The sequence below is a fragment of the Notechis scutatus genome, chromosome 4, assembly GCF_049901735.1.
Source record: "Notechis scutatus isolate UNSWTSFEM ecotype Mainland chromosome 4, rNotScu1.2, whole genome shotgun sequence".
In the NCBI taxonomy this organism is placed as follows: Eukaryota; Metazoa; Chordata; class Lepidosauria; order Squamata; family Elapidae; genus Notechis; species Notechis scutatus.
This window is the reverse complement of record NC_142012.1, coordinates 43619245-43645202: the sequence shown is the minus strand read 5'-3', so window position 1 is coordinate 43645202 and position 25958 is coordinate 43619245. Positions and strand designations below refer to the sequence as shown.

Sequence of the window (25958 nt, the reverse complement as noted above, 5' to 3'; positions counted from 1 at the left end):
CCTTCTGCACCAACTAAAGCTTTTGAATAATTTCAAGTGCAGTCTCATATAGAGCACATTAGAATGATTTTTTCTAGAACTGATCAGACCATGAGTAACTATGAATAGAGCCTCGTAGTACAGGAAAGCACACAACAAAGGCACTCCTAACCACAAGTGCCACTCGGTTCTTCAGCAGGAACTGTGAATCTAGAAGGACTTCTAATTGTGAACTGGGTCTGTCTGGGGCAGTAACATTCCATGCAGGATTAAATATGGTAAAATGCCATATCCAGATGGCCTCAAACCCCAGAACCATTGCCTATGTTCAGTTGAAACCTGTTGTTCTCCACCCAGACTTCTATAGTTTCAGGTTTAGGGACAGGACATCAACAGCATCACTTACTTTGCCTAGGATGAAGATATATAATTGAATATCAATGTATTGATGATGTCTTATCCTATGGTGATAAATTATCTCATGCAATGGGTTCATGTAGATGTTAATTGGGAGTTTGGAGAGTACCGAAGCCTGTGGAACTCCACAAAATAGAAGCTGGGGATAGGTCAACAAAATACCAAATAATCCAACTTTCAGCTTTCATCTGAGAGGATACTCAGTTCATACTGATGGATGGGGGAGGAGAGCACACAAGTCAAAAGTTTATTACCAAGCCCAACAACTAGTGACATCTGGATATCAGATTTAATTGACATTAAAATGGTCGGCACATTATCTCTTCATGATTCCAATCATCTAGACAAAAATGACCTCAAAGAAGACAAGTCATATGATAGGTCTAAGGTACCAGCATTCTTTTGCTGCTACTCTCTTTCAGATATCCTAATCACCACTCTTTCGACATCACATTGTGTCTGGGGAATTCTTCAAGTCCCAGGCTAAATTTCGGGACCACAAAGTAGACCAAAGCACAATAGTGATAATTGGTAAGGGCCAGGAAATCCTGTGCCTGTTGCTGTCTCCTGTTTTGTCCATAGCACCTCTGCAACCACAAATGGCCACTGTAAGCACAAATGCTGACACAAATTCACCAAGCAATCCTGAAATACAGAGCACACCTCTCACTGTCTTTATATTTGAGCCTCCAATAATAGACATTACTGTGATGTTTGCCCAACCAAATACCATCTACACTGGCCCATCAAGCCTCCTCATCTACCAGGATGGCTCCAAAAAGTCTCCACTTTAGTGAGATGCATCTCTGCTCCCTATAGCACACAGTTAGGATGTGTGGTCCAGTTGATCTAGCCTGGGAACCAATCCATGTATATCAATTGAAAAGGGAGCAAGTGAATGCAGAAACTTACCCACTAGTTGCATAGTCTAATCTCTCATGATCTTTATTACCCTTTGCTACACCCAAAATACTTTAAAAATATACCTATCCCTCTAACACAAAGAGACATACATCCTTCACTCTTGTTGCCATCTTTTTGCAAACCAGTACCCTTTGCAAAACAACCATGAATGAATATAACTTTATTACGGTCTTAGACCAGCAATAGACATCACTATTTATCATTTGACAATTGTTTATGTAGATCAAGTCTATTTTCTACCTCCTGGGATTTGTCTGACCAAGAAAAAGAGCAGCTATAATTACATGCTGTGTATTAAAATTACTGTGTACTTTAGCTATATACTCTCCATCTGAAATGGTATACTGCTTCTAATCAGTTTGGAAACACCTGGATCTTGATAGTTATCTTTGGCAACACCTGGATCTTGATAGTTATCTTTCTTCATTATAGTATTTTAGCAGTTCCCCAGCTTCTTAATCCAATGTACATATTTTGCATGTACAGATTAATTTTGAAGATTAGTAGTCTTCACCTTTTGGTGCCAATTATCTCATTTAGAATTATAAAAGAAATACATTATAGGCATGTGGCTGTGACGAATGACAAAACCCATTTAACAAAATATACATGTCAGAATTAACAATTAGGTACAAGATGGGCTACCTAACTTGGTATTGGAGCTTAATAATAGTTGTAAAAATGGTTCTGAAATAATAGTATATTGCAAACTGAAAACGAGTCAGCATTTTTATATGGTTGCAAAGAAGTAAAATGCCTTTTTACATTGAATCCCAGCAGTATAATTTCCACTTTATAATACATTATTCTGTATTGATCTGATCTCATTTTGAGTACTGCATCCAGTTCTGTATATGATACTTAGGAAGGATTCAGACACATTGGAATGCATTCAGATGAGAGCAATAAAGGAAGATTAGGGAATTAGAAATTAAGTCTCTATTGTTTTTATTAAGACAGATTGAAGGAGTGGGGAATAAGAACACTCTTCAAATACCTGAAAGCATATCACACAGAAAGTGGTCAAGACGTACTCTCTAGAATGCCTGACACAAAATAATGGATGTAGGTTATTTTATAAGTAGGCAGTGAATGTTAGAAAAAAGAGTAATAGTTGTTTGACAATAGAACAAATTATGCCCTAAACCTGCCTCCCTCTAACTGATGAAATCAAGGAAGTGATCTTACAGAAGAGCTCAAATATAACTACAGGTAGGATGATGTCAAGCTCCAAGAAAATCAAGATACCCAAGTTAATATAAAGATTTATTGCAAGCTTAAGGTCTCTACAAGAATGTGAATTACTAATGATCAGGGGAAATTAGCGGAAGATAAGAGTAGAAGGAATTCAAGGTGGGCTGGACTTAGATGTCTTGTGGGCATGAAGGGACTCATAACAGATAACATAATCAGAGTTGGAAGGGACCTTGTAGGTCATCTAGTCCAACCACCCCACCCAAGTGGGAGACCCTACACCATTTCTGACAAATGGCAGTCCAATCTCCAATTCATCATGATTGACGATGCATTTGATCTCTCCCTCTGCCTGGTCATTTCCTGCAGATGGATTCCTGTTGAGATCTGTAAAGCACTAAACCCAAATTCCTTGCAAGCATTCCAAGACATCTTGGAAGCACTTTGCCCATGGAAGAGATACCTGATGATGTCCGTGATTTGCTCATTGTGGATTTCTTTAAAAAGGGAAATAAATCAGATAGCACTCTTCTCTTACACATCGCATGCGAAGTCTTTACTTGCATTGTCAAACAAACTTGTAATTGTATCAGAAAGAAACCTCCCAGAAGTACTAGTTGACTTTTGGCCAAAACAATGTACAGAAGATGTGATATTTGTTGTAAGGCAAGTCCAGATGAGGTACATTGAGCAGAACTAGTCTCTTTACTCTGTCTTCATTGACCCAATGTAACCATGGAGGCTTTCTGGATTATTCTGAGATGTTATGGAAGTCTGAGGAAATTCCTGTAGTTGATTCAACCACTACATAATGGAGTGGCAGGACAGGTTTTTTACAGTGGTGTATATCAACTGCATTTGCCATTTGCAATGGGAGTAAAACGGTTTTCTGCTAGTCACAGTCCTATTCAATCTGTTTTTCATCTGCATGTTGTTACATCTTGTCAGGGCTGAAGGAGGAAGTCTGTGTCAGAAATCGAATGGACAGCTCTTTTTAACATGCACTGCTTAAATGTGCAGATAAAGTGCCTCCACACAGTCATTCAAAAACCGTTTGCTTATGATTGTGGTTCTAACTCATAAAGACAGCAGTTGGCTAACAAATTCTCAGAAGCTGCTATACTGTTCATGCTAATTATCACCTGAACAAGACTGAAGTACTTCACCAGCTCATACCAAATCCATAGAAACAAATATAACTGTTAGCAACATCCAGCTTACAAAAAACAGCTTCAAAAACATGAGAAGCATCATCTTGAGTGATGGGTCTTTGAACAAAGTAATTGATTCCAAAATCAGCCAGGCCAGCCAGGCACTATGGTTGTTATGTCCTAGAATGCTTAGTCAACACAACATCTCCACAAAGCTAAAAGCTACAGAGCTATGGCTTCCCTTCCCTCCTATATGGATGTGAGTTTTGACTCTGTATCAAACAACTGGAGAAATTTGAGATGTGCACTCTTCACTCTTTTTGGCATTCATTGGCAAGACTGTGTATCCAGCCTGAGGGCATTGGTTCTTGCAGAGCTGACCAGCATTGGTCCTTAATCATCTGAGCCCTGGTGAGGACACATCGTCAGACTGGATGACTGCTGCATATTTTGCCAGTTGCTGTGTAATGTACTGGAATCTAGGTAGAGAACACAACTGCTCAAGGGCTACAAAGTCACTAAGAAAAAAAGCTTACATCACTGTAATATCCAGCCAAAGAAGCAGCAGCTGCCGACAGAAACTGGTGGTGAACTCTGTTATGAAGCCTCCACCAGCTTTGAAGATATGCTTAACCAACACTGTTAGAAAATTGTGAGCATTGTCAGGAACTGTAAAGCCATCTCTGTGTCCACAGATAACTACATACCACAGTGCCATTTTCAAATCCAAAGAGACCCTTAAAACCAATACAAAAATGCAAAAGAAAATTAAGCCAATTAATGAATGTGTATTGAAAAATATTAGGATTTTTCAGAGCAATTAAGAGTTTTAAAACTGTGATAATGATGATTATATGGCTTATATGCAACTGCAATGAAGCCATGCATAAATGGGACAGATGCTTTATGTATATTTTTCCAAGCTGTGTATCATATCATGTTGTTTTCTTTTTTATGTCCTAGTTATTAAACTACATTTTTATGCTTGTACTTTAAACACACATCTTGTGAATAGATAAAACATTTACCCTCTTTTGTTCATTTATTTTATACATTAGTACAGCACATTTTATTTATTTTGCTTTTTATTCCAGTACAGAAAACTGTTGTAAAAAACTCAATCCCAAAATACATTAGTAATAGAACAAATATATTTTAACATTATATGTTAAATGTGTATCTTTACAAGTGACATTCTTCAATAAACAAATTAGCAAATATAGTTGATCTTTGGCAATTTCATTTTCTAAAGGTAGGTTGCTAGATCTAACTGATATGGGAACATACCATTATGCTAAAAAAATAAATTAAGCATTTTTAGCACATAGCATATTTGAAGAAACAGACTTCCAGTCTGAATGTATATGCTATTTCTTGAAAGTCAAAAATTAAATTGTAAAGCCATGATTGACAGCTTACATAAATAAATATTATATTATATGAATTCGCAAGAAGAATTACAAACATATACACTTTTAATTTGTATGCTAGTTTTATACTTTATACTAGGCCATAAAATATTTTGTCTTAGCATATAAACACAGTGATTGTTATTTGTAAAGAGCGTTTTATAGCTTGGTGAAATATGTCAGCCTACTTCTTAATGTACATTTTCAAGTTATGATAGCATTATCCCGTAGACATATAATAAAATATCTGTTTTGAATTTAAGTTATGCTAATCTTAAATGTCAGGTGTCATTTGATTGTAGTAGAAATTTTCATTGAAAATTTTATTGTTTTTATTGTTCTCAAACAATATTGTCACTTTTGTCAATTTAGAACTAACAAATCTAACTGTGCAACTGCTAAACATTGGTGATGATATGGAAGTATTTAGTGAATGTGCAGAGAATTTTAGATTTTAATCTTTAAACAGCCAACTGTAAACTATATAGTGTGATTCTTGTTTAAAGATTTGATTGCTTACTGATTCATCCTAATAGCCTTCACACAGTTTACTTTCCATTATGGACTATTTAGTGTAGAGACACTTATCTTTTTTCCTCCATGCATTTTTATTCTGTTATGTATGTGCAGCATAGTGATAAGTACTCTTTGATTTGTAGATAATTGCAGCAACTGTTTACATTATTTATGAGTGTCTTAGAATCCATTTACAATCCTGACTCAGATAAAACTGATTGCAACAACTGATAAGACCACAACAATAAAGTAATTAACTGGCTCAGTTAAAAGCTGCCTGGCCAGGGTCATTAACCCAGTTTGTATTTCACGAACCATGCATTCAGTTTTCTGTCCTTTTTGAATCTGCTCACTTCAATAATATTGTTAGGTATACATATTTACATTTGCCACAGAAAGGTATATAAGAGCAACATTAGATTACTTGTGGTAAAAAACTTTTTGAAAAAGCGGTTAGTATTATTTTTACTGTTTTATTCTCTATTTTTCTTTTAAAATTATGTGAAGTAACTTTCAAACATTAAAAAAAACTATGAAATATAGTGGTAGTGAGGTGGTTAAGGGAATTTTTGTTGACTCTGGATTTTCAGTAGCTTATGGTGGACACTGATTATATTCCTTTTTTTATAATCTTCTTAATCTTTTTATAATCAGCTTGAGGGGCAGGACGGCTGCATGTTCTCAGTCCTTCTAGATTTGCAGTGATATATATGAATACTTTGTAGGGATTGAAGAATGTAAGCAGTAATGATGTGAAATGAAGAAAATTAAAAGGTTCATCACATAATGACAACATTAAAATTGATATATTAACTATAGCCATGTGGATTTTAGCAACAAAATTTTAAATATTACTGTACTGGAAAAACTTATATAATTACTGTGATCTTAATTTAATTACTCTGTTTCTAAGAAAATAAAAAGATTCTTATGTTATGTTTTTTTTTCCCCTTATTAGGACAGAATTTTACCCTAAGACAGTTAGGAGTTTGTGAACCAGCGACTCGAAGAGGACTGGCATTTTGTGCTGAAATGGGGCTTCCCCACAGAGGTTACTCTATCAGTGCAGGGTCAGATGCTGACACTGAAAATGAAGGAGTGATGTCTCCAGAGCATGCCATGAGACTATGGGGCAGGGGGGTCAAATCAGGCCGCAGTTCCTGTCTCTCAAGTCGTTCCAATTCAGCTCTTACTTTAACTGATACGGAGCATGAAAACAAGTCCGACAGTGAGAATGGTAAGTTTGTCTTTATGTCTAAAGTTAAAAAATCTATTTTAAAAGTTTATGTATGTATGAAATACATTTTTTTATTTTTTATTATAATTTAAACAAAAATTTAAATAAAATACTGGAAATAGAATTCCTTTGTAAATTTTACTCAATTAATTGTTAAAGTAACAAGATTATTCACAGTCTATAGGTGACATTAGAACACTGAAGTGTTATATCTAATTGCTTTTTCATCTATGTGGCTTCATAATTTTGTGGTAGCATATATGCTTTGGTTGAAGAAAGCCCTATATAGACAATAGTAGATTTATCGGTCAAATGCCTGACAGCATAAAACAGTTTTATAAGAAATATAAATTGGGAGAGTTTGAACAAAAGAAGTTTCCTGGTGAACCCAATCCTTATTTTTGATGTTTTTGAACTCTGTTCATAAAAATATAGACTTTTATAAAAATTCATCTTTTTTTAGAATTCACAGTAATTTAACAATTACACAATTACAATGGGGGAATATGTGAGTGCAGGGAGTAAGAAGAAGGACAAAAGGGGGTGAAACAGTTTTTTAAATCTGGAATATCCAGATGATATTCAGAAGTGACTCAGTGAAAGACCTCTGAAGCAGTGGTGGGATTCAATTTTTTTTACTACCGGTTCTGTGGGCATGGCTTGGTGGACGTGGCAGGGGAAGGATACTGTAAAATCTCCAGTCAGAGATGGTATTTGCCGGTTCTCTGAACTACTCAAAATTTCCACTACTGGTTCTCCAGAACTGGTTAGAACCTGCTGAATACCACCTTTGCTCTGAAGTATAAGAAAAATGAGGAAGTGCAGCATTTCTAAGATTCTGTTACTACAACCAATTTCAATAGAAGTACTTGTATTGTTTGAGTGGAGTTGAATGTATGGTCTAGTATACCTAGTGGAGTTGACAATAAATGATGTGAATTTTGCATCTTTATTGATTTATTTGATAGATTTATATAATACTTTTGTAATGACCCCTATATGACTTATATCGGCATCTCCATTTGATTCTCACAACTCTGGAGAGAAAGGATGAACCAAAGGATGAAGAGAATGACCAATCCAAAATCATTTAATAAATTTTCATGGCTAAGCATGCACTTGACCCTGGCTTTCCCTGGTTGGGTAACTCAGTACTGAAAATACATTTGTTTAGATTTAGACAAGCAATATAGCTTTAAAATTGTTTTCCTCAAGTGATATTAAAAGATTTATGACATAAATATAAATATTGCATCTGACATGTAACAAAGTTCTAGAGTCTTTGTAATATCAGAACAATGTTCTAATTGTAGTGTATAAATTGTGCAAGTATTAGTAATGGTGATTATTTGTTTCTAGCATCTTAATATGTGGGGTCAATCATCCTGTTTCAAAGATAGCAAATCCAATTTCCACTGTCAATAGGTAGTGCAAACTTAAGTTTTATTTATATGAACAACTTTTCTGAGTTAGGATGAATGTTGTTTGTGAATCTGAAATCTACTAGTTTAATATACAACTTGGTGCAGTTCTACTTTCTCGTGGTGTTTTTCTTTGTTAAATTGCTTTTTAATTAATAACAGAAAAAGAAAAAGAGCAGAAGCCAAAGATAATAATGATTGGGATACATAACATGTCAAAGAGAAGATAAATAAACATAAGTGCATTAATTAAAAAAATGAAAAAAAAAAGAAAACCAAATCATAGTGTGATATGTCATTATAACAGTAATAATCACATATATATTTATCCACATATTATTCAAATATGTATATATATTTCTAATATATTTGTACGACTATCACTTTTTAACCCACTATATTCTATATAAATGAGTCCAATATTTCACTATAGACTTGTCTATACAAAGTCTGTGTCAAGTGCAGGAAATCAAGAATCCAGGCAGTTCAAATGAATATAGGTTTATTGTATGCTTATGCTCTCTACAAGAATCTGAACTACTAACAGTCAAAGCAAATTGGCAGTAGACAAGAGTCAACTGCATTCGAGGTGGGTTGGACTTTGATCTCTTGTGAGTATGAAGAGACTCGAGACCAAGGATGTGTTTAACACACACATGCACATCCAGGCTCAGCCTGGTCATCTCCTACAGTCTATATCTTTAGGCAATCCACTTGTAAGGCAAGTGCAATCAGGTCTTCAATACACAATAAACAGAGCCATACATTTATCTTTCCAATGCTGCAATATCAATCTTTAAACATAGTAAGGCCACATTCATTTATGTTGTCCATTTCTCAAGTTCCAAGTACAAGGTGTATAGCTCAAAAGAATATTATCTTCAGAAAAATTTATCTTTTGCCACTCAGATCTATACACTCATTGTTTTCTCCCAAAACTTGGTAAGTATAGGACAGTGTAGGAATATGTTTTAAAGAAGTATTTTCCATATTATATCTCCAATAAAGTGCTGTACTAGGCAGTGTTTCTTACACAAATGTAATGGAGTCCAATAAATTATAATTATTTTAGTCATAACAAGATCCATTGGTACTCTTGCTATAGAAGTTAAGACACTTTGCCATTCTCTAGGTAATATAGGGACTTTTATTTATTATTCTACTCATTTCTTCATATTTGCATAACACATTGATTTATTGATAAATATTTATAAAAATATCATTTTTAGGTTTAAAGATTTAACATGTATCTCTTATTTCAACTCATAAAATATTTCTATGGTCTTTTAGAGTTGCCAACAGAAAGGGAGGGGGAGCAGTGCGGTAGCTTGGAAACCAAAAGTGCATTCCAGAAATAGTTTTCAAAGATAGTAACTAGGTGATTGAAGTTTCTGCCATGCAAAATTCTAACTGGATAACATGATTGATGATACTTGGCTATGGATGTGTCCCATTGGAGAATATGAATTATGATACATCCAGGGGGTGGGGAAAACCAGGATCAAGGGTGACAATGAATTATGTGTCTCAGAGTCGGCTACACCGAGGCAGTGCCAGATATTTTAACTCCCAATAAATCCTTTTGAAGTTTTGGAAGTTAGGTTCAAGAGTCCTGATTTAATTGAGATAACTGCTGGAATCCTGACATGTGTGTCAGAAGCTGCTGGTCTAAATAATATTTTTAACAAATACATTTGTAAATAGTGCCATAGAGATTCTATAATTTTAATATATTTGGATTCTAATACTGACAATCCAACCATATGTTTATTCCAAAGTTTCCCAATTTGGAAAATTAATATCAATTTTCATCTTACAATTATCTTATTTCCCTGCGGCTTGAGGAAAATCATCCAAAAATGTCCAGAAAGCCTTTTCCAGTAAAAGTGATTAAGAGAGGAGGTAGACAAATCCAGCCTTATAAAAAACTGTTTCTCCCTTTTTGCATTTGAGCATCCAAGAAGGGACAGTAAAGGAGAAAGGGAAAGAGGAAAGACAAAGACAAAGAAAAAAAGATGGGGAAAAGAGCAAGGAAGGAAAAATAAGAAAAGAGGGGAAGGAAGAAGAAAGGAGAGGAAGAGGGAAGGAAAGGAAGGAAGGAAGGAAGGAAGGAAGGAAGGAAGGAAGGAAGGAAGGAAGGAAGGAAGGAAGGAAGGAAGGAAGGAAGGAAGGAAGGAAGGAGATTGTAATGAGAGGGAGGGAGGGTCTGAGGGAAGTCCTGCCTTAGCACTTGGCCATCACAGGTGCCCCCGAGTGTCATTGAGCTGGCCATACCTACCCTGGCCGCGCCAACCCTGCCCATGCCCACCCCACCTTCTTCAAGATCAAACACAACCCTGATGTGGCCCTCAATGAAATCAGTTTGACACTCCTGCTTTAGACTGTGTCATACAATATAAATGGGCTTAAAAGAAGAGATAGAAGAGGATATTGCTGAAAATTAGATTATCTTGGATATAGTTTTAAATCTAATAGAGAAATAGTACTGAAAAATATACAAGACCAACATATGAAATTAGCTAAGGTTTCAATAGTTAAAAGGGACAAACAAATAATAAACTAGTAGAATGATTTCAATATTAACTCAGAAAATTAAGTTAGACAATTTTCTTACTTTTGATTTACAAAGGAGATGTGTTATATCTCCAGCTATGCTGGCTGGAGAATTCTGGGAGTTGAAGTCCACAAGTCTTAAAGTTGTCAAGTTTGGAGGCCTCTGATCTAATTTGCTGCAATGAAAAAATGTTGCCTAAATAAATGTCTTACGCGCACTTAGATTATCAGAGATTTGTTAGTAAAAGGCTGCGGGTGTATTAATTCCAAGGCTTGAAAGAGGTTTAAATCAACCATGTCATCTACTATATGTTGTAACATTTTCAGTGCAGCTTTTATGCATTATTTAAAATAAGATCCTATGTATAACCATAAAGCTATCTTAAAATGAATCTATTATTTATTATGGCTTTTGTAATAGCAGTTCTGTTTCTGGTATGAATATTGCTTGCCCTTCCACTTGTGGAGATAGGTGTCCCTAATCAATTGAATGAACTAATAAATAAATAAAGGTTTTGAATGTTCTGTGAGATGACAAAATGCTGAAGATATTCTTCTGTCATTTACTGATTTAAAATTAACAGATTAGCAGAGTTGGAAGGGACCTTCTAGGTCATTTAGTCCAACCCTCCATCCAAGCAGGAGACCCTGCACCATTTCTGACAAATGGCAGTCCAATCTCTTCTTGAAAGTTTCCAGTGATGAAGCTCCCACAATTTCTGAAAGTTTCCAGTGATGAAGCTCCCACAATTTCTGAAAGCAAGCTGTTCCATTGTCAGAAAATGTCTCCTTATTTCCAGTTAAATCTCTCCTTGTTCAGTTTCCGGCCATTATTCCTTGTCTGGCCTTCAGGTGCTTTGGAAAATAGCTTGACCCCTCCTCTCAGTGGCAGCCCCTCAAATATGGGAAGACCGCTATCATGTCTCCCCTGGTCCTTCTCTTTATTAGATTAGCCATGCCCAGTTCCTGCAACTGTTCATCGTATGTATAGTGTGGTGACCAAAATTGAATGCAGTATTAAACTGATACATTGTAATTAAACTGATGCATTTCGGGGGAGGGAAGCACAAATGACATTAATGGACCTGTTTTTTAAAAAATTGATATAAAAAATGATGTTGACAAATATATATATATATATGCAAAGTAATACTTAAAATATTTTTATTGAAAAAAAATAACCCTTTTGGCTAATTTAGCTTTCTTTCACTTTTTTCTTTTTTGATAGTGTACAAATATTTTTTCACTTTTTTCTTTTTGATAGTGTATAATATATTGCTAGTCCGTTTCATTCATTAGAAGTATTTTGGATGTGTAATTGACCAAAGAATTTTAACACAATCTCTCATTACTTTCTAAATTTAAAAGTTTAGTTTTTGATACTGCACTAAAAGAAATCTGTACTACACACCTATAGAACTTACATTGTAGTTTTGCTTTTATTTTTATTTATTTTTAATAAAAAAAATACAGAGCTAGCAGTAAAAGGGTTTTAATTAATGAATCAGAGAGTAGCAAACCTGCTCATTCAGGATTGTTGATATAATTATTACTGGGCCAGGAAAGAAACTAAAAGAAAAAACAAGGGCAATAAACTTTGTGCTTGACTTGTAATCTTAATTGATTAGTGTGATTAGAGTGTTTTGTGCAAATAGTGTGATTACTGATTAGTTTAAAAGATCAAGATTCATGTAATTTAATTGATTAGTAAAATCAGTGATTTAGTGAATTTAATTGAACAGTGTGATTAATGATTAGTGTAATTAATTGATTAGTGATTAGTGTAATTAATTGATTAGGCTGATTGTTGCTTAGGAAAATTATTTGACTAGAGAGATTACTGCAATTGATTGATTGGTGTGATATTGGCTATATTGATTATCCAAAATTGTTCCGTTAATTAATTTAATCAACGTACCATCTTAACAAACCTACCATGCCAAGAAAAAAATCCAATGCCAAACCACAACCTAAAGAGAAAGTAATCCCCACCAATGAACCACAAGACTCGTGCACATGCCTTAAATGCTACAAAACTCTAAAGGATAATGAAAACTCCATCAAATGTTCTCTATGTAACAAATACGCTCATCATGACTGCTTGGGATTACCCAAGCAAATGATTCAATACCTAGAATCATCCAATGAGTTTCCATATCTCTGCAAATCATGCAAACCCAAACTGGATCTTTTGGAAAGAGTTGATACCACTGAAACACGAATAACATCCCTTGACACCATAGTAGCATCCCTGAACGCCTTAAAAGAAAGATTATCCAACCTTGAAAAAAAAGACACAACGCAAAAACCTGAACATCCAATAGCTACAAACCACATCTCTACCCAACAACCACAACCCAATCCACAACCCAATCCACAAAAAAACATAAGCCAGACAAATAATGATATCCCAATCCTCATCAGAGAAGCTGTTGAGTGTGAACAGAAACGTCCAAACGCCATCTTATTTGGTCTAGAGGACATCAATGATAATGATGACATCAAAACTGTCCGAAACATCATCAGTGATTATCAAGCATCAAACATCTCCCCTGATGAAATACTTGACATTTCCCGCATTGGCCGAGAGCTCAAAAACAGAGACGGCTCTGTGGCCCCGCGCTTCTGCAGGGTCATTTGCAAAAATGAATCAAGCAAACGTAAATTCATTTACACTATAAATTCACTCACCAAAACCAACACCAACCATAAGAACCTCCGTTGTCGCCCTGACCTAACCATACAGCAACATGCCCGCTCCCGTGTACTCCGCACTGAACTTAAAAAACATATAGACAATGGAGAGAAGGACCTGTACATTGACTACCATGCTGACTATATCAAAAGTAAGTCACACAACCCACAACTCAGCTTTAACCTTCAACCACAACCCTACCTCAACCAATCCACCATCACCCAAGACTAGGCACGCACGCCCCTAACTACCTCAATTCCAACTACTGCTGGCCTTAAATGCAAGCTACTCAATGCAAGAAGCCTTGTGAATAAAATACCTGAATTTCTCCTCTTACTAAATATGGCTAAATTCGACATCATATTTGTCTGTGAAACATGGCTCAACGCATCTCTCCCTGACTCCATTACCACAGTAAGAGACTATCATGTTTACCGATCAGATTGTGAAATTCGTAGAGGAGGTGGTGTTGCTATCTTCTATAAAAAGTCCTTACATCTAAAAAACATCCAAGTTACCCAGGAGCTTGCTCTTCCTGAGACCATAATCTGTGAACTATCCTTAAATATCACATTTCGATTCTTACTATGTTACAGAGCACCTGATTTTGACATCAAACATGTAAACAAGCTAAATACACTACTAACATGGGCAGCAACCATACACTTTTATCTTTCTTGGTGACTTCAATCTACCTCATATTGACTGGACCCTAAATGAATGTACAACTGAACCCATACACGCAACCTTCTACAATGCTGTTACAAATCTGGGACTGGAACAACTAGTAACCAACAACACTAGACTAAACAACTGCCTCGATCTCATCTTATGCAATAGTTTGAATTTAATTTACGGAATACAAACTAAAGAACCCTTTTCCAGCAGTGACCACAATATGATTGACTATTGTCTCAACATACGCCCACACAAAAATCATCACAATGACATAATCCCCAATTATAACTTCAAAAAAGGCAACTATGATCTTATAGACAACGATCTCTCATCCCTTGATTGGCAATCTCTATTCACTGGATGCAATACTGTTGAAGACCATTACAACATATTTTTACTTGAAGTCAAAAGACTCATCAAACTATATGTACCAACAACTCCCAAGACAAAACAAAAAAACAGATTACCCATAACAATAAGGAAACTTCAATCCAAAAAGAGATCACTCTGGTGGAAAAACAAATCTGGTCACGTTGCCAATTTCAAAAGCCAATACAAAAATTTATGCCACCAGATAAAGACTGAATGCACCAATTATCACATTAAACAAGAGGAAAACCTTCTATGCACCAATTCCACCCACGCTTTTTACAATTTTGTAAACAACAAACTAAAAGACTCAAAGTCCATCCCACCCCTGATAGGACCTAGTGGTAAAGACTGCAACGACGACACCATTAAAGCCAACATCTTTAACACATTCTTCGGCTCAGTATTTGTAAACAGCAATGGATCATGCCCAGTATTTCCTAGTCGAACCACAGACAACTACAATGATCTAATACATATTGATTTTACAGAAGACAATGTTGAAAAAGCACTACGCAATCTAAAACCATCTCTATCTATTGGACTGGATGGAATATGTGCCTACTTCTTTAAAAAGCTATCCATTGCCATAGCCTCTAAGCATAATCTTTGAAAAATCTTTCAGGACCAGCTCCTTGCCTAACCTATGGTCACAAGCCACGGTCATCCCCATCTTCAAAAAGGGAAACCCCAGCCTAGTTGAAAATTACAGACCAATCTCCTTATGCTGCGTCACCTGTAAAATCATGGAATCAATTATTAACCAATCCATTATCCTCCACTTAGAGACAAACAACCTACTCTCCAATAAACAATTTGGTTTCAGGAAAAAACTATCCTGTAATCTGCAACTCTTACACTGCAAAAACATATGGACTACACAACTCGACCAGGGCAAAGCAATAGACGCAATCTACATAGACTTCTGTAAAGCCTTTGATTCAGTGGTACACGACAAACTACTCCTAAAAATAAAATCCTATGGTATCTCTGGACAACTGCATAACTGGATAGAAGCATTCCTGTCAAACAGACAATAAATGGTCAAAATTGGGAGTGTCCTATCAAATTCTGTACCTGTCAATAGTGGTGTCCCCCAAGGCAGTGTTCTAGGACCAGCTCTCTTCATACTCTATATAAATGACCTCTGTGATCATATTAAGAGCAACTGCGTTCTTTTCGCTGATGATGTAAAGCTGTTCAATACCACAGACAATACTGCTACCCTTCAAAAAGATCTTGACTATGTATCAGAATGGTCAAACAAATGGCAACTTCAAATCTCAACAAATAAATGCTCTGTCTTACATATTGGCAAAAAAAAGCAGAAAATAAAATACAAGCTGAATAGTTAAGATCTTGTTGATGATCCAAGCTCTGTAAAGGACGTTGGAATACTCATCTCTAATGATCTAAGTGCTAGAGCCCACTGTAACTACATAGCCAAAAAGGCATTAAGAGTTGTTAACCTAATCCTACATAGCTTTTTCTCTGGTAATATCACACTACTAACTAGAGCATACAAAACATTTGCTAGACCAATACTCGAATACAGCTCATCAGTCTGGAACCCACATTACGTATCTGATATTAGCACAGTTGAGAAAGTCCAGAAATATTTCACAAGAAGAGTTCTCCACTCCTTGTTGTAGAATACCTTATGCCGCCAGACTTGAAATTCTAGACCTAGAAAACCTTGAATTATACCGTCTTCGGTCAGATCTAAGTATGATATATAAAATCATACATTGCAATGTCCTACCTGTCAATGAATACATCAGCTTCAACCATAACAACACAAGAGCACACAATAGATACAAACTCAAGGTTAACCGCACCAAACTTGATTGCAGGAAATACGACTTCAGCAACAGAGTGGTCAATGTCTGGAATACTCTACCTGACTCTGTGGTTTCTTCCCCAAACCTCAAAAACTTTAACCTTAGACTGTCTACTATTGACCTCACCCCTTTCCTAAGAGGTCTGTAGGGGGCGTGCATAAGCGCACCAACGTGCCTACCATCCCTGTTCTATTGTTTCTTTTATTTTTCTTATATGTACCCATTTCATGTATTCATAACCATGTATATACTTATACCTATTATCTTGTAAGCAATTGACAAATCAAATAAATAAAAATAAAAAATAAAAATTAAATCTTACGTTTAGCTTGCTAGAAAAATGTTTTAATTCCTTAGGCAATTTAATTTTAACCACATTTCCTTTTATATGTGTGTGTGTGTGTGTGTGTGTGTGCGCGCGCACACACACACACACACCCTATTTCCCTCAAAATACGACTTACCCTGAAAATAAGTTCTAGCTTGATTTTTACACATGGGCCCAATATAAGTCCTACCCCCAAAATAAGCCCTAATTAAGATTCTGCCCACTCCAGAGTGGACAGGTAAAAATCAAGCTATGGTGAATATGGAGGGATGGAGCTGCCCTACTACTTATGTTTGGACAGTTCTAGCCAGGCCTCGCGCTTCTCGATACCTGCCTTGCCGGCCCATTTCTTCTGCAGCCGGCAAGGCTTTCCTGAAGGCCTCTGTAGCTGAAAACAAAGCTCAGGATCAGAAGAACTTTCTGAAGGCTTCTGACAGCGAAAAGGAGGCCAGGGGCGGCCTGTTTTGAGCCTTTCTTTTTGGCAGTTTTGGCTCATTTTTTGACCCGGTCTCGGCCTGGTTTCATCAGGCAGAGTGCTGCAGGAGGCCATGGATGGTAAAAACGAGGTGCGGGGAAGCGTACACAGCCCGTTTTAGCCGCCAGAGGCACTGCGGGCTGGTCCCTTGATATTTCCAGGCCGGCCCTGCCGGCTGGATTTAAGCACCCCCCGGGCTGGATGTAGCCTTGACTTTGACACCTCTGCCTTAGATTATCTCATCAGTTAAGTAGATGACAAATGAATTAATTATATCATTATAATATAATGAATGTACATAAAGATAATGTATTAATACTATAGATATTTATCAAGATGCTATATGAGCAATTGTGTTTTCACCTAGGCCTTTCTTTCTTTCCTTTCTTTCTTTCTTTTTGAGATTGACTATATGTTTTTAAAATCATATAATCTCAAAGTGCTTTTCTGTAAGTAATCTTTGTATGCTCATAATAGATTACAGCATTTGATTTATATTTTTAGCCTTTTTTGACTGTTAATTTATAACTTAATGGGATATCAATTGGTTTTTCTGGGAGACAAAAGGCAACTGCAAAGAAACAAATCCTTCCTTCAGAAAGTATAAAGTCTGAGAATTATTTAATTTTTTTTCTATGCATTTGCCTGAGCAGCCAGTTCTTATAATTAATGCTTGGTTAAATAAAACAAGCTCTAAGTGATAATGTGCTGATAATATTATATATTATATAATATAGAGGAGTCAGAATACTAATAATGATAATATTCTGTAGTCTTTTGAAATTCTAGCAATTTGGAAATAAATATTAAACCTCAAAAATTCAGTTATAGTATAATGTAGATGAAAATAAAATATTTATTTCACATGAAATGCACTTGGGAGAATGATTGAATGACAAGCATTAGAAAACAATTCCATTACTCACATTTCAGTCATTTTTATGAGGAGAGCAGTGCTTCTATGGGAAATAGATTTTAAATTTGCCCTTTATGAGAAACTACTTTTATTGCTTCCAACTCATCAGAAACAGACAAAGTATGGGTTTTATGATAACATACAATAGGCCTCATTGATTATAATTGGCATTATTTCCAAAATGCAAGTGTTAACAAAGAAAACAATCCTATTAATTTTAGATATTGATATTTAATTTCTTCAACAATCTATGAACAGAACACTTACTTTAGCTCCCATGTCAGAATGTAGTTTACTCTCATATCAGCACCCAATATAAAGACAAATAGGATTATATATGATAAGATATCCTCTTAGGAGTAACATGCATAGTATACGTTCCAGCATGAAATAAACAGAAAGTTTAACACAAAGAGTTATACTCATTCTCTCAGATGTGAATTGATTGCTAAGTTTATAAGTGAACATATGGTCAAAAGCTCTCAAATGAATTTCCCAAATACATATACTTACTTGCTATATAGTCTCTTCTATCCACATACATGTGCCTACACACACACACACACACACACACAAATTACTGTCTACCATTGGATAGTCAATGATTTTTTAGCCCCCTTTCACTTATAATATTTGAAATATAACCCAGACAAGCCCATTTCCATTCCAATTCTTTTACTGTCTTGATGATATCATATATATTCATTTCTTCTCTAATCAATGTGCAGGCTTTCTATCTTGTAATGCCGAGCATGTATCTTTCCATGACTCTTTGCATAATCTTAGCTTTTGTATTGATTGTGAGGTTAGTGTCCATGTTTCACCAGCATATATTAGAGTAGGTAGCACAGACAGATCAAAAACTTTTGTCCTCAGGCATAGGGGGAGGCTGTTCTTGAAAATTATGCTTAGCTTGCCAAATGCCTGCCAACCACATTTAACACACCATTCAATTTCCTTTATTATATCATCTTCCATTGAGATCCATTGGCCAAGATATATAGAATGTTCTGTTATGTTTAGTTCTTTTCCAGATATATAAATTTTCTTTCTATAGTGAATTTATTAAACATAATTAAACAGGTTTATTTTTCAGTCAAAAGGTTGTCTTGCTACGTGCAGCTCTTGTATGTGTCTTTAAAGTCCTTCTAGGATTTGTGAGAAGAGAAGAACATTATCGGAAAATCTTAAATGATTTAAATAGGAACCATTGATTTTATTCCCATCTTTTGCCCAGTCTGGTGTACGAAATACTTCTTCAAGGCAGGCTAGAAAAAGATAAGTGATATTGTATCGCCTTGTTGTACATCTCATTCTGTGTTGATTTCTACTTTAAAATCATTAAGATAAATTGTCACCATTGTTTTTTTATATATTGATTATAGTAAGTTTAGGTAACCAGAATGTAACCAGCCATGGTTGAGCAATGCATTAATTATTAATTATTGCTTTCTGGAATACTGAGTCAAACTCTTTTCAGTCAATGAAAGCCATGCACACAGGCATGGTGTACTCGTTGTGTCTTTCAATAACTTGCTGAACAATCTGGATGTAATCGATTGTCCTGTGGCCACTTGTGTACCCTGCTTGTTCTTTGGCTTTATATCATTTAATGTTCTCAATATTCTTTTTGCTCTTATCTTTCCATATGGGCCAGTCGCTTTTTCTTCAGGTCATGTGACTGCAGAATGCTGCAACTGGCTGTCAAAGTGAGCTAGTTGCCAAGCACAAACAAGATAGTCATCTTCAGTTATTGGCACTCCAGAAATGGGTTTGGGGGGATTTCCATCATAATTTTGAACAGTCGCTATGAGACCTGTTGTAAGTTGTGTACTTAACTATACAGTTTTTGCATTGGAACAAGACCCAGATTAGAATTTATTTTTGATTATATAACTTAGTGAATTATTTTGGAAAACTCATTCTCAGATAATGTGGTATTTTAGTAACAGTAAATAATAACAATCACAATAACAGCTATGTTAAAACCATACATTTTACTATTATATGTGGTGATATTTAATCACTGAGCATAGCTGTTGTCATTAAATCTAGTTTGATTTTGGGAGGCCCAAGATGTTGCTTCTATTCGAAAAGGCAGCAATTATCTAATACTGGAAGCTTCATTTTATACGAATTATGCATTAAATTGATTGCAAAATGGATTGATGTACTTAGCATAGAGATACTGACATTGTATGAGCACTTCATTTTTTAAAAAATTATCAATTAAAAAAAGTATGTAAGTTTTAAAATTAAATAAATTATCTTTTTACAAAAATATCCACTCAGTTTTAAAACAAAGCAAGCATTTATCAGTTATTTCTTGTCAGAATTCTTTCCTGGTGGTAGAGTATCATAAGATACAATAAAATAATACCGTGTTTCTCATATAATAAGGCCGGGTCTTATTTTTTTTTGAACCCCGAAAAAATGGCTAGGTCGTCTTTTCGGGGGTGACTTAATTCCCCCCCTTGCATCTTTGGGCAGGCGGGCGGCGACAGCTTGGATGTTGACCTTGGCGTTGGTGGGCACTTCGTATCGGGGTCAACGCAGGCAGCACCATATCCGGGTGTGCAACAAAAGTACTTCCTAACGGCAAGCCCCCCCACCATTCCCCCCATTTTGCATGTTTTAATATAGGCCTTAATTTGGGGGAGGGGCTTAATTTCATTTCATGCCTATAAAACATGCTGGGACTTCCTATTGGGGGAGGCCATATTGTTGGAGAAACAGGGTATTAAGATTATAACATTTTAAAAGAAGTAGAAAGAATATTAGATGTAAGAATGTCAGAACAAGATAAAGCTAAAGTCACAACTAAGAATTTAAGTACCTATATATATGTATGTATGTATGTATGTGTATATGTGCATGGAAATGTATGTATGTATGTGTATATGTATATGTATGTATGTGTATATGTATATTTGTGTATGTGTATATGTATATGTATATGTATGTATGTATGCGTATATGTGCATGGAAATGTATGTATGTATGTGTATATGTATATGTATGTGTATGTATATGTATGTGTATGTGTATATGTATATGTATTATGTATGCGTATATGTGCATGGAAATGTATGTATGTATGTGTATATGTATATGTATGTGTATGTGTATATGTATATGTATGTATGTATGTGTATATGTATATGTATGTTATGTGTATATGTATATGTATATGTGTGTATGTGTATATGTATATGTATATGTATGTATGTATGCGTATATGTGCATGGAAATGTATGTATGTATGTGTATATGTATATGTATGTGTATGTGTATATGTATATGTATATGTGTGTATGTGTATATGTATATGTATATGTATGTATGTATGCGTATATGTGCATGGAAATGTATGTATGTATGTGTATATGTATATGTATGTGTATGTGTATATGTATATGTATGTATGTATGTGTATATGTATATGTATGTGTATGTGTATATGTATATGTATATGTGTGTATGTGTATATGTATATGTATATGTATGTATTGGAAATGTATGTATGTATGTGTATATGTATATGTATGTGTATGTGTATATGTATATGTATGTATGTATGTGTATATGTATATGTATGTGTATGTGTATATGTATATGTATATGTGTGTATGTGTATATGTATATGTATATGTATGTATGTATGCGTATATGTGCATGGAAATGTATGTATGTATGTATATGTATATGTATATGTATTGTATATGTATATGTATGTGTATGTGTATATGTATATGTATATGTATGTATGTATGCGTATATGTGCATGGAAATGTATGTATGTATGTGTATATGTATATGTATGTGTATGTGTATATGTATATGTATGTATGTATGTGTATATGTATATGTATATGTATGTATGTGTATATGTGCATGGAAATGTATGTATGTATGTGTATATGTATATGTATGTGTATGTGTATATGTATATGTATATGTATGTATGTATGCGTATATGTGCATGGAAATGTATGTATGTATGTGTATGTGTATATGTATATGTATGTATGTATGTGTATATGTATATGTATGTGTATGTGTATATGTATATGTATATGTGTGTATGTGTATATGTATATGTATATGTATGTATGTATGCGTATATGTGCATGGAAATGTATGTATGTATGTGTATATGTATATGTATGTGTATGTGTATATGTATATGTATATGTGTGTATGTGTATATGTATATGTATATGTATGTATGTATGTGTATATGTGCATGGAAATGTATGTATGTATGTGTATATGTATATGTATGTGTATGTGTATATGTATATGTATGTATGTGTATATGTATATGTATATGTATGTATATGTATATGTATATGTGTATGTATGTATGTATGTGTATATGTATATGTACATGTATATGTATGTATGTGTATATCTACATGTATGTTTGTATGTGTATGTGTATGACTGTTAACAGTTGGAAACCTGTCTGCAAGAAGATAATTAAACTATTTGAGGTCTGTCCTTTAGTTCACATACAATGAATAATTTGGCCCTAATTCATTATAATTAATAATGTCCCCACTTGAGCAACTCTATGTTGTTGTTCAGCAAGATAAGATGCTTACGAACTCTTTAAGATATGCTGAAAACATGCTCTGCAATTGAGGGATGTAAGGTCCCTTCACAATGAGGCACCATAATATTAGCTACTGAGTACTGAGAGTCTTCTATGTTTTGGCAATGATACCAAGGTGAAAATTTAAATAATTGTACAGCAATGGCATCTTTTTGGCATTCCTTTCAGAAATCCTATTTCTAGTTTTTCCCCCCCTCTGTTCCAAACTTAGTGTTTTTCAAAATATTAATAAGGTTAAAATTAAAATAAAAAATTCCTGCAAGTTGGCTATTTTTAAAAGGGACACCTATGCACAAACAAATTAAGGCCCATACTCTAGTTTCTTTTTCTTTTGATGTAAAAAGCTGGAAGCTTGCCTCATTTTTAAAGGCAAAAAAGTCTCCATGTCTTTTCTTTTTAAATATTTTTTTCAAATGTGACTAGTAACTGTCATGTTTCTTAATCCATAAACAATGTAATATAATAAAATATAACATTGAAGAAGGTGTGGAATTACTGACATCTAGAAACAGAAAGGGCTTAAACACAGGGGTGGGATTCTACCAGTTCTGACTGGTTCTATAGAATCCCTTGTTAACTTTCTAAGCAGTTCGGAGAACCAGTAGTTAGAAGAAATCTCCTTTTGTTTTTTTTTCACCCTTATTACATTCTTGGCAAAAAAACTAGACTTACTGTCTCCGAAGGAGGGTTTTTTTCTTAAAGGGGAAGGGTTGTTTTAAGCTTTTTACACTGCTGTTGGGAGGAAATACTCCCCATGAAATGCTTCTTCGTGGCTAGCTAGAAAGATCGACATTCAAACATGAGTTTACATATCATTTCTGAGTTTTGGTCTAAACAGGTTTTTGGTGAAGTTTAATTCTGTGCTTAGTGACGTTTAATCCTGTGTTTATTGATGGGATAATTTTCCCTATTCAGCTTTGTTTGGAAGGAAAAAGATTAATCTCTGTTCCTGAAAAGAAACTGGTTTGAGAAATCTGCTAGTTCCTGTGTCTATTTGTTATGGTAATTGGTTTAACAAGCAACAGCGACTGTTGTGATTTAATTGTGTTTGAATTTTTTTGCCTGCCTGATTTGTAACTCTGGCTTGCAGGTCTTTTTAATCTAATGATTGGTATTTAGGGCAGCTTTTTGCAAGCAAAGAAGCTTTTTGTATTTTTGTACAGGTAATCCTTGACTTACAACAGTTCATTTAGTGACCATTCAAAGTTACAGTGGCACTGAAAAAAGTGACTTATGATTGTTTTTCATAGTTACAACTGTTACAGTATCCTCACTGTCATGAGAGGCCAGGTGAGGAGAAGTGCCCCTTGACGTGAGTGATGTCGAGTTGGCCATGTCCACCCAGTCACATGACCACCAAACCACACCCACCAACTAAGCCACACCCACACTACCAGTTGTTAAAAAATTTGAATCCCACCCCTGCTTAAATAACCTAACTAGGAATACCTAGCTAATTTACATTTCTAGTTAAATTATAGATCCAGAATAAACTGTGTTTATCTTCTATTTGAGATTTATTATTTTAAATAAATGGGCACAGAAAGAAGGCCCCTGATCAAGATGGTAGCAGATTAAGTTGGGAGCTGCAGTGTAAGAGTTATTTGAATCAGTAAAAGGTTTCTTGTTTAAGTTTCATTTCTAAATTAAGGCTATAGCCTTGGCTACTGCATGATCCCAGGAAAAAACTATACTGCTTTAAGGAGTTACAAATGGTGCCTATATATATTTATATTATCTCCTTAAAATTGACATAGCATTATGCTTCAAAAATCATATTAAGATTAGTTTTAAAATCACAATTTTAGTTTTTAGTTATAAACCATTTTTATATATTTCTTAATCAGACGGACATACTGTATTGTTTTAAAGTATTGGTCAAGTCCAACCTGAATCTTCCTTGGCACCAGTGTCTCTCAGCCCAACTTGACTGGGAAGGGTTGTTTTGCAGAGGGTGTGTGCAATGAAAGGAGGATATAATGTACATTGTCTTGAAGCCCTGAACTAAAGATGGGATATAAATACATCGTCCAACATGTCTCTACTAAGTTGGGGAAATTTAAATTTGCTTTTTCTGATGATGCAGAATAGACAGTGATGTGCTATGACAGCCTCTCTCCCCCCTTTGCAGCATGTGAACTGAAAAGGGAAAGTTCACACTTCATACCAAAATCCTACTTAACATGGTAAAGTAGCTCTTAAATCTTCCTATTATTCTGTGCATATATAAAGGGATCAATATAGTCTCTAATAGTTTTTGCAAAGATCAGTCTACTTATCTACTAAAATCATCTCCACATCTTTTTAAGATTTTTTTTATAATCTGGTACATCTTTAGTTTTTTTTTTAAAATCCTCATATATTCTCCCTTATGAAACAAGTGAAGCATATTTTTAAAGAAGTTCTTGGATTTTAGCTTATATTACATTAATAGATTTTTAAAGGTTAGATAGGGTTTTTTTTGCTACTATGTTGATAGTAAGGGAAATTCTACTGAGAGTATCACGTGGGACAGTTAAGACAAAGATAAAGACGTATTTAAAATTTTAATATTGAAGAAGACTACCAGGAGGAAAAAGTTACTAAGACATTCCCCTGTGCTCCCATTAATTTGTATATTATCAAGGACCTGGTTATGAATATGGTTACTGAAGTAGGCATGTAATAAACAGAATATAATTGAATTTTCAATCTTTTATCATGAGGGAATAATTTTCTTACAAGACCTCTGCTCTGTCTTCTAGCTAATTGTCAGCAGTTATTCAACATTACTACATAAATGTCATAAAATTGTGCAAGCCTTACCCTCCCTCCAAAATGTGATTACAAAATGAATCCATAACTCTACAGTACATAGTATTTTAATTATTTTAATCAAATATCTTTGTTGGAATGTAGTACATGATCTAAAGCTGCATAACCTTCAGATGAGCAATTTTTTCCTGTGGTCATTTCACATGAAGAACTCACCCGTGTGAATTGAAAAGTAAAAAGTTGCTAAGAAACACGTTTCAGTGTCGAAAATCATAGTTGAATGCCTAGTGTATTCACCTACATGAATATTTTAAAAATGTCTGAATCATGGCTCTGTTTTTAGTTATTTTGCAATTCTTGGTTAGAGGTTGAGGGTTTGATCCTATTAGATATGTATAGAATGTACTTTTCTGTAGTAACAGGAACCTTCCAGCAATACATATTAAAATACAAGAGGCTCAACTATAACACACTTTTCCTTGA

General features: G+C 34.8%; 1 protein-coding gene across 12 annotated transcripts in view; it reads left to right on the top strand.

Annotated features, from left to right (window-relative positions):
- The window catches only part of TENM3 (teneurin transmembrane protein 3), a 708976-nt gene that overhangs the window by 384103 nt on the left and 298915 nt on the right, over positions 1 to 25958 (top strand). For all 12 annotated transcript variants that reach the window (XM_087963269.1, XM_087963268.1, XM_026667191.2 and 9 more), the window contains one exon: positions 6549 to 6827. In XM_087963269.1, the coding sequence (XP_087819395.1) occupies positions 6549 to 6827 (279 nt within the window). The remainder of the gene's footprint in view (positions 1 to 6548; positions 6828 to 25958) is intronic.